Source organism: Grammomys surdaster, unplaced genomic scaffold, assembly GCF_004785775.1.
Source record: "Grammomys surdaster isolate TR1022 unplaced genomic scaffold, NIH_TR_1.0 126576, whole genome shotgun sequence".
NCBI lineage: Eukaryota > Metazoa > Chordata > Mammalia > Rodentia > Muridae > Grammomys > Grammomys surdaster.
In genome coordinates this window covers 1555-11122 of record NW_021621367.1, presented here as the reverse complement: position 1 = coordinate 11122, position 9568 = coordinate 1555, and the positions used below count along the sequence as shown (strand labels likewise).

The 9568-nt window shown below is 52.2% G+C and overlaps 1 protein-coding gene across 2 annotated transcripts; it reads right to left on the bottom strand.

The window, feature by feature from the left end:
- Window positions 1-716: 716 nt before the first annotated feature.
- On the bottom strand, window positions 717-9011 carry Kcnk6 (potassium two pore domain channel subfamily K member 6). Of its 2 annotated transcripts, XR_003710436.1 has the most exons (4): window positions 8690-9011; window positions 2355-2750; window positions 1408-2120; window positions 717-1325 (listed from the first exon to the last, which is right to left on the bottom strand). XR_003710436.1 is itself a non-coding variant. In XM_028760752.1 (3 exons), the coding sequence occupies exons 1-3, from the start codon at window positions 9009-9011 to the stop codon at window positions 1897-1899; spliced, it is 942 nt and encodes a 313-aa protein (XP_028616585.1). In that variant the 3' UTR covers window positions 717-1896. The 2 variants fall into 2 exon arrangements, 1 of the variants encoding a protein (XP_028616585.1); XM_028760752.1 differs by having other exon boundaries at window positions 717-2120.
- Window positions 9012-9568: the final 557 nt, after the last annotated feature.

The following is a 9568-nucleotide window of genomic DNA, read 5'->3' as shown; positions in this document are numbered from 1 at the left end:
CTTGCACTAGAAATAACATGTCTATGGCAGCCATTAGGAGAGCACATATGGGATCTCGTCTTCTATGGAGAGAAAAGGAACTGAACCCAGGGCTACCGTGCTGTCCATAGCTGCACAGAGTATCATGCTCAGGGCTTGCCCCCACAGTGGTCTGCCAAATTACAATTTAACAATTAGAATATTTCAGTCTGGCTTTTGTTAGTTGCCTTTTTTTAAAAAAAAAATCCTTTTTTTAAAAAAAAATTATTTATTTTATATCTGTGAGAACACTGTTGCTGTCTTCAGACACACCAGAAGAGGGCATCGGATCCCATTGCAGATGGTTGTGAGCCACCATGTGGTTGCTGAGAATTGAACTCAAGTGCCTTTGGGAAGAGCATTCAGTGCTCTTAACCATTGAGCCATCTCTCCAGCTCCTGACAAAATCCGTCAGGTTTTTTTTTTTTTTTTTTTTTGTGGTTTTTTTAGAGACAAGGTTTCTCTGTGTAGCCCTGGCTGTCCTGGAACTCACTCTGTAGACCAGGCTGGCCTAGAACTCAGACATCCACCTGCCTCTGCCTCCCAAGTGCTGGGATTAAAGGCGAGCGCCACCACCGCCCAGCTCAAGTCCCAGCCCCGAGGATTGTATGTCTTTCTATGTCCCTTTACCCTGCCACTAAATTCCTTTGATTATATTTATTATTACTATTGATATTATTATTTTATTATTGCTATTATTGTTGTTGTTATTATTATTATTTTATTTCTTAAATTATTTTATCACCTGGCTCCTGCTGTGTGTCCCATCCTGCCTTTGAACTCTCAAGCCTCTTGCCTCAGCTCAGATCACAGGCACCTGCTACTGCACCTGGTTGATGTCATCATTTGGAGTCGCATTAATATGGTCACCATTTAGCAGACACAGAGTCCCAAAGATAGAGTGACAGTCCAAATGCACTGGCAAAACATGGCCCAGTTACAGGGCACACCCAGGAAGACTGGCTCCCCAGCCCAAGGCCATCAGTCAGTGCCCCAGTAACCAGACACAGCCTCTCCATGGAACTATGCTAAGTTGCTCCTCTCATGCCCCTTGGATCTGGGTTCATATCCTGGGCCAGTTGCTTGCCTGTTAAGTCACTGAGGCAGATGCTGGCCCCTTGCAGGCCTCTTCCCATAGCTACTATGGCCCATAGACACCTGAGAAGAAGGGACGATTTCTTCTCTTGACTGGCAGGTCTTGGGTTAGTTCTTGTCCCTTTTGTTCCAGGAAAATCCGCATGGACATTTCGGGTCCACTCCTCAGTCCTAGCTACTCTGCCTCTTCCAGTGCCCACTGGAATTAGTCACTGCCAAGGGACAAGTCAGTCAGTTTACCTCACTGGCTGGTCACCCCAATGAGAGCAGAGCCCAAGCCTCATCTAATCTTACCGTGTGCCTTGCACGGAATAGCAGGACAGAAGTGAAGATCTGTGGAGGAGGTTGAACATCCTCTGCATCTGATGGCTGAGGGTATCAAGTTTCAGAATGGGGGAATCATTTGACCGAGACAAAGCCACTAATACAGTGGCTGAAGCAGAGTCCAGACCTGGAGCCCAGAACTGGGTGTGCCAGACGAACCAGGCAAGAGAGTGAGACACAGAATAACAACAAGAACAAAACAGAACAAAAATGGGTATAAACCAGCACTCTCACCAACACAGTCAGAATGCTCAAGTGGTCAGAGTCTGAGAAGAAATGGGAGAAAAGGAAGGAGAAAATGTCTGTGTCAGTGCCCTGAGGAGCGGAGGACACAGGAGCAGAGCGGCTGCTCCTCACCTCCCAATGGAGCTCTGTGAAGAGACAGAGCCTGCGTGGCCATTCCAGTGGATCGAGTCACGTGGGGCCCAAAGCCCAGGCCAGGTGTGGCCAGGTCCACAGCTACCTGGGGATCGAGGCGTAGCTAGCATGGGAGGCAGCAGAGAGGTGCTGATGCAGACTGGTCGGAGCATCCAGAACGTCCACCTGATCGTCCTCATCCGGGCTGAGGCCGGCAGGGTCCGGATCGGGCAGCAAGATGAGTTCCGTGAGGCCATGGAGGTCGGAAACACGTCGGAAAGTCTGCAACACCAGCACCATGGCAACAAGGCCGAGGAAGAGGTAAGCTGTAGACACCAGGGAGGGGAGACGGGGGAAGTGGTAAGCTGATGCCTCAGCTTCCAGCTCAGGCTCCAGGGCAGCAAGGATGTGGTCCTAGAGGCGCCTCTCCCTTGGGACAGCTGAGTGGTTCTTGGAACCTCTTCAAAACCTCTTACAACAGGGCCATTTCCCTGCCCACCCACCCCCCGCCCCAGCCCCCACTGCCAGCCTGCAGGTGCCCGGCTAGCTTTCCTGCTCACCTGTGACAAGCACCTTGTAGAGGGCCCGGTAAGGCTGGCCCGGGGCTTCCCCAGGCACATAGTCCCCCAGGCCAATGGTGGACAGAGAGATGAAGCAGAAATAGAAAGCATCCAGAAAGCTCCAGGACTCCTCAAGGTAGGCGAAGACCGCCGCTGGTACCAGGAAGAATATAGTCACTATGACCATCAGCAGGGCTGCCAGGTGCCAGCGGGCTGCCCGCTGCGGGTGCCAGCCCCAGCGCAGAGTCAGCCAGGACAGGGGTGCATGGGTGAGCAGCAGTGACAGGCGCTGGGCTGAGGCAGTCAGAAGTAGCATGGTGACAGGCACGCCCAGGAGCGCAAAGACGATGGAGAAGGCTTTGCCTGCATCTGTCAGTGGGGTCGTGTAGCCATAGCCTGTGGGGAGAAGAGGCCTCCTGCACACGGGTACCTCCACAGCCTGAGGCCTAAGCTCCCCCAACCCTACTTCTTCCTCCATCCCCCATATTTCAGTTGAGACACCTCGATCCGAGAGCTATGGTTTCTTCCAAAGCCCAGGGAAAATCCCATAAATAAACCCTCTGGACTTGCTTTGAGATATTCACATTTAAAAAAAAACTTTTTCCTGAGTTTGAGAGTTCGAGGCTAGCCTAGTCTATGGAGTGAGTTCCAGGACAGCCAGGACTACAGAGAAACCCTGTCTCGAAAAACCAAAAAAAAAAAACAAACAAGAAAACAAAAAACAAAAACAACCTTTTTCCCCCAAGTTCTGGGAGATCAAACCCATAGATTGGCGCAGCTAGGCAATTATATTGTGTGCCCCCAGCCCGAGGCTGGAGGATTCTAGGCAGGGGCTCTACCACTGAGCCACGCCCCCAGCCCCTCACTGGGGGATTCTAGGCAGGGACTCTACCACTGAGCCACGCCCCCAGCCAGCTACAAGGACTGTAAATGTCTTTCCTTCCCTTGTAGGACTCTCTATATCACCCATTTCCTGCCTTTAGCAGCGTTGAGACTGCCCAAATCAACAGCAGGTTTTGGGTCTTTGAAATCCTTGTTTTCTTTTTTTTGTTTTCTTTTTTTTTTTTTTTTTTTTTGATTTTTTTGGGACAGGGGTTTTCTGTATAGCCCTGGCTGTCCTGGGACTCATTCTGTAGACCAGGCTGGCCTCGAACTCAGAAATCTGCCTGCCTCTGCCTCCCAAGTGCTGGGATTAAAGGCGTGCGCCACCACCATCCGGCCAAAATCCTTGTCTTCTGATGAAGTGACCGGTGGGAGGGGGTTTTAAGGACGTTGAATTCGTTTCATTTCTCCAGGTAGTCAGAACTCCCAGCTTGACTCACAGTCATGGTGCTACCTGAGGCACTGTTTTAAGACAGCATCTCACAGTGTGAGCAGACATCCATGGAGACTACCGGCTCTTCACACCGACAGATTGAGCCATCAGTGTAGCCCTCTGAGCCCTGTTCTCCTGTGATGTCACACAGGGCATCTATCATATGTCCCCAGTGAACAGGAAAACTCTTTGGGAAGCCAGGCATGGTGCTCCATACCTGTAAGCTCAGGACACAGGAGACTAGGGTGGGCTACATGGACAGACCCTAACTCAAAGAGAGAGAGAGAGAGAGAGAGAGAGAGAGAGAAGAATCTTGTTGGTGTAGAGCATGAACCAGTGGTGCAGTACCCGCGTAGCCTGAATGAGGCCCCAGGCTTCAGGGAAGGGCTTGGTGGGGAGAACCTGTGAGAGCCAAGCTTCTTAAGAATTCCTTTATGGATCCGGGCAGTGGTAGCACATGCCTTTAATCTCAGCACTTGGGAGGCAGAAGTAGGTGGATTTCTGTGATTCCTGAGTTCGAGCCCAGCTTAGTCTACAGAGTGAGTTCCAGGACAGCCAGGGATACACAGAGAAACCCTGTCTGGAAAAACAAAACAAACAAACAAACAGACAAACAAACAAGCAAACAGAGAGCATCTCACTAAATCTCCCAGGCAGGCCTTGAAATTGGGATCCTCCTTCCTCAGCCTTCTGATAGCTAGGACTATGAGCCTGAACTACCAGGCCTGGCCACATCACCATCGTTTGCGCGCTAGGCTGTCAGAGCCAGCTCTAAGGCACTGCCCTCTTCCCACTAACTGAACCCACTGGCTGTCAGAACTGATCTCAAAAACCCTGCATAGTTTGATGGAACCCGAAATCCACAAGGAGCAGAAGATGAGGAGCAAAACAGAGCCCTGTGTTCTGGATCTGAAACCAGGGGTGCCACCCACAGTAGCAGAAGGGATCAGATTTATCCATCAGGACCAATGTACCTGGTGTAGACCATTTCACCAAAGGTCATGGTTAGAACCACTTGGTTTTCTATTTCCCCAATCTCCACTGCCTCTGTCTGTCAGCAGTTTTATTAATGTTACTTGTTCTCATTTTTATTTTGTCTTGTTTTCTTGAGACAGGGTAACTCTAGGAAGCCCTGGTTGGATCGGAACTCACTTTGTGAGTTCAAGGCTGGCCTTGAACTTGTAACAATCCCACTGCTTCGGCCTCCAGAGAGAGTGCTAAGACTGAAATCATGTGCCACAATGTTCTATACTCTCCTAGCTGTGTGGCTAAGTCCAAGTTGGCCAACTTCACTGGGCCTTATCTTGACAGACAGACAGACGGACAGACAGTAAGTGGCAGCTACCTCACAAGGCTGTTTGCATGGCCTGAGTTAAACCCGGATGTGGTGAGCTCCTACCAATGCTATGGCTGAGAAACTGTGGTCTCCTTTCAGCTGATGCAGCTGCACGGCTGCTCAGCCGGGCTGTGCCTGCTGCATGCCCATCGCCACTCGCCTGTCCCTCTACCAGCACCAGGGATGACCTGACACAAGGGTTGTCAGAAGTGAGAAGTCTGAGAGGAGAGAGACAGAAGGGCTGTGACCCAAGGAAGTCCAGGAGCAGGTCAGGCAGGCTCAGGAAGCTTGGGGAAAGCTAGCCTCAGGAGAGACCAGTTCATTGTTTTCTTTGAAGAGACACCCAGAGCTCTGTTGCCAAGGACCTCAGTTTGCTGGTCACACACAGTGAGCGCCCCAAATGGGGGACAAAAGCCATCCATGATTCTATAAGGCTGCCAGCTGGAGAAGCACATGATTGTGGCCCTCTCTCTTCCTCCTTTCTAGTCCTTGAAAGAAGTCTGTCTCCTCAGGGAGCTCGAGGTACTGGGAGGCAGCAGAACCTGGCCTCGGGGGGAGCAGAGGGGTTTCCCAGGTCTGTGGTATAAGGACAAAAGGGACTTTCTGAGAAGAATTTCCCAGGGTTCTTAAGGGCTGGGGGTGCAGGTAGGGGTGGGTCCTAACTGAATGGGCCTCAAAGAAAGCTCTGCAGAGTGCTAATATTTGTGTGTAGGTGGTGCTCGTGTGTGTGTGTGTGTGTGTGTGTGTGTGTGGTGTGTGAATGTACGTGCATAGGTGTGCAAAGAGGTAGAGGAGCATTGTCTGCTGTCCTGCCCATCCCCTCCTCAGTGTATTCCCTCAGGCAGGGTCTCAGACTAAACCAAAAGCATGGGACTCAAGTCCCAAGATAGCGCCTGTCTCTTCCCCAACGCTGGAGTAACAGGCTTGGGCAGCCAAACTCAACAGCTACGTTGAGTGTTGGGATTTTGAATCCAGTTTCTCTTAAGCGCCTTCCCCCATGGCTTCTCCTTTGTCCTGTTTTATCTTGTTGAGACAGGGTCTCACATAGTTCTGACTGATCCTCTTGCTTCCACCTCCTGAGTACCGAGGTGTATCCCACCGCGGCCAGCCGAGGAGTCTGTAACCTTACATCAAGACCAGGATCCTGGTTTAGAATGAGATCTTGGGGTCCTGGTTCCATAGGAGGCACCAGCAGATATCATTCGGATTGTATGAATCCTCCTGAAGCCAGAGCTCCTGAGCCCCAGGTATCCGAAGGAAGGAGTAAGGTAGACATTGCTAAGGTCCTTTCTGGGTGTCAAGTGGAGTGAGGAATGCTTTTGAGGAACCCTGCCATAGAGGGCCCTGAATGTTCCAGATAGAGAGGGTGTCATGTGTCAGGCTGGGGCAGGGCTGGGTGGCAAGGGATGTCCCAGCTGTGGGGTGTGGAGGAGGTCCAGCTCCAGGACATCCTCCCTGTTTGGGGAATCCTTAGTGAGCATGTTGGTCATCTGGGTGATATAGTGACAATTTTGGAATTTTTTTTTGTACAAACACAGAAATATTATAAGAATATGTTTTTGTGCCAGGCGGTGGTGGTGCACCCCTTTAATCCCAGCACTTGGGAGGCAGAGGCAGGCGGATTTCTGAGTTCGAGGCCAGCCTGGTCTACAGAGTGAGTTCCAGGACAGCCAGGGCTACACAGAGAAACCCTATCTTGAAAACAACAACAACAACAAACAAACAAACAAACAAACGAGCTGGAGAGATGGCTCAGTGGTTAAGAGTACCAACAGCTCTTGCAGAGGTCCTGAGTTCAATTTTCAGCAACCACATGGTGGCTCACAACCATCTGTAATGGGGTCTGGTGCCTGGTGCACTCTTCTGGTGTGTCTGAAGGGAGCAATGGTGGTGTACTTATATGCATAAAATAAATAAAGAAATCTTAAAAAAAAGAATATGTTTTTGTTTTAATCCCAGGCATAGGGATACGAGGCTGTTTCAGATTGTCCACAGCAGCTAACTATGATTTGTCTCCTGCTCTAGCAGGGGCGTGATTTCTGCGAGTGTGTGACATTTGGAATTCTGGGGACTTTTAAAAGTGTATATATAAGAGGTGTGGTGGGCTGTTTGTTGGTCACTGTTAGCTGTGGTTGATTAAGTTGCCCTGTGCAAAGAGGAAACAAGAAGAGATTACACATCCTGACTGAAGATCAAACTCGCCCCAAGGAACTCAACAACCTAATTAGCAAGAAGTAGTCTCTCCTTAACGTTGCCCCCTTTCTCACCCCGACTTTATTCAGGGCTCTCTTTCCTCTCTATCCCTTTTTTGCCCTTATCTAGTGTTAGAAGGTTGAAAGGGTGGGAAAAAGAACGCACAAAGTAGCAAAAGACAGCTAAGCCGAAGGGGAGAGCAGATAGAATTGAGTCTTTGTTTAGATCCTGTCCTGAGATGAGGATTTGTTCTCACTGAGTAGGGTCACAGTCTGGAGAAGGGATAGGAGTCCCATTCACGAGTTTAGGTTTTGAGACAGGATTTCTCTGTGTAGCCCTGGCTGTCCTGGAACTCACTCTGTAGACCCGGCTGGCCTTGAACACAGAAATCCACCTACTTCTGCCTCCCAAGTGCTGAGATTAAAGGCGTTCCACCACCGCCCGTTTTGTTTTCTGAAGTACTAAAGCTTGAACTCAGGACCTCATGCAGGTGTTCTACCACTGAGCTGCACCTCAACCCTCCTCGCTTGAGTTGAAAGAGACCCTCACGACTAGTCCTCGGTTTGAAATGGGCAAGAGGTTTGGCTGGAGGGAAAGAGGATTTCAAGATGGACAGCCAATGGTTCTTCCTTGAGGACACTCTGGGTTTGTACCTTTCTTACACCCGGCTGTGGGAGCGGCTCATCCAAGAATCCTGAGTCTAGAGTGGAAAAGATTGGAAGGATCCCAGCAACCCAGAGGTGGAAAGATGGCTGGAACCCTGTGTTAGAGTAGGGAATGCGGGAACAGGGGGGGATGGGTACCTTCCTGCTGGAGCGTGCCCAAAGCGGAAGGGATCCTAGAAATGGTCTCAGGTCTGGCTAAGGTCTCTTCCTAGAAGATAGGCCTCCAATAATGGTGCCCTGCGATTACAACTAGCATGCATAAAGGCCTGAGTTCAACTCACAGTTCACTGGGGCACTGAGTTCAGGAGGAAGCTAAAATGGATTGTTCCAGAAAGGATCTATCTGGAGCCAGGAGACAAGGCTGGAAGAGATGGTGTGCCAGCCCTATTGTAACACCCTCTCCCCCGACATTAGACGCCCGAGGAAAGTCACAGGCCCTCGCTGATCACCTATGATAATCCCAGGGTTAAGACAAGAGTGAGCCAGGTCTGGTGACCCACACCTGTAATCTCAGCATTTAGGAGGCTGCTGGGGCAAAAGGATGAAATTCCAAGCCAGCTTGCGCCTAAAGGGAGATGCTATCTCAAAACCAAACAAAAAGGCACCAGAGGGGATGCTGTCTGAGAAAGTAGTATGAGGGGATCCCTACTGCGAGAGAACTGGGGTGTGTACTTGAGAGGAGCGGCTCGGCTTGCGCGAGGGCTCTCCAAACTGGGCAGCTGCGGCCAGTGTGGGTCAGTTGGGAATGGAGGTTGTTCCGAGAGGATCCTCCGGGCCCCGGACGATTGGGATGAAGGTGTATGGATGCTGGTCCGCGCTCACTTACCCACGGTGGTGACTAGCGTGCTGGCGAAGAAGAGCGCCGAGGCGAAGTCCCACGCCGGATCCGACGCGTTGGCGGGTCCCGAGGCGTTGGCCAGCGCTGCGCGCCCCAGCCGTCCGGCCGCCAGCACCCGCTCCACGAAGGCGTCCAGGGCGTGAGCCGCCACGCACGGGCTGTGCCGCAGCAGCTGCTCCCGCAGTGTCCCCAGCTCAGCCCGCAGCCGGGCTTCGTGCGGTCGCTCCAGCCGCGCCACAAGCAGCGCGCCCAGCGCCAGGTACCCGGCGTAGGCGGCCAGGGCGCTAGCCAGGAGCGCGCCCCGCCGCATGGTGCTCCTACAGCCCCGCCACCCGCTGACGTGGCCCCCGCCCGCCCACCGCCCGAGGTCCGCTTTTAGTTCCGGGAGCCCCAGGCGCGGCCACCGACGCCCCAAGAGGAAGAGGAAAAGGAAAAAGGGGGAGGAGCGGGGCTGGCGAAACGCCCCGCCGCTGGGAAACTGAGGCACGCCCAAACACCAGGTGTAGGGACACAGAGGCGGGAGGGTGGAGTTCGACGCCCTGCGATCCGGGAGACAGATGGGACGGGGACGGCGGCGGCCGAGTCCTTTCCTGCCTGACGTTCCTGCGGGAGTCGCGACCTCTTAACTCAGAACTGAAACTCTCCTCCGAAGTGGGAGAGTTTCTGTCTGTCATCTTAACCACCGGGGAGGCTGAGGCAGGACTGGTGTCCAGGGCAACCTGGGGCGAAGCGAGACAGGCCTCTAGTGATCAAGCCTTAAAACATTTGTCTTAACATCTGTACTGAACCCGGTCTTTGCTTGAGGCACTAAGACGAGGGTAAGCTGTGGGTGGGAGGGAGGGGGCGGAGATCTTGGGATAATTGACC

What these genes read in the sequence shown, in the direction of transcription:
- Kcnk6 (XM_028760752.1), bottom strand. Translation starts at nt 9,011, where the DNA reads ATGCGGCGGGGCGCGCTCCTGGCTAGCGCCCTGGCCGCCTACGCCGGG. An exon ending in CACGCTAGTCACCACCGTGG is followed by an intron (nt 2,751 to 8,689) that starts GTAAGTGAGCGC and finishes TTCTCCCCACAG; the next exon opens with GCTATGGCTACACGACCCCA. An exon ending in CTACAAGGTGCTTGTCACAG is followed by an intron (nt 2,121 to 2,354) that starts GTGAGCAGGAAA and finishes TGGTGTCTACAG; the next exon opens with CTTACCTCTTCCTCGGCCTT.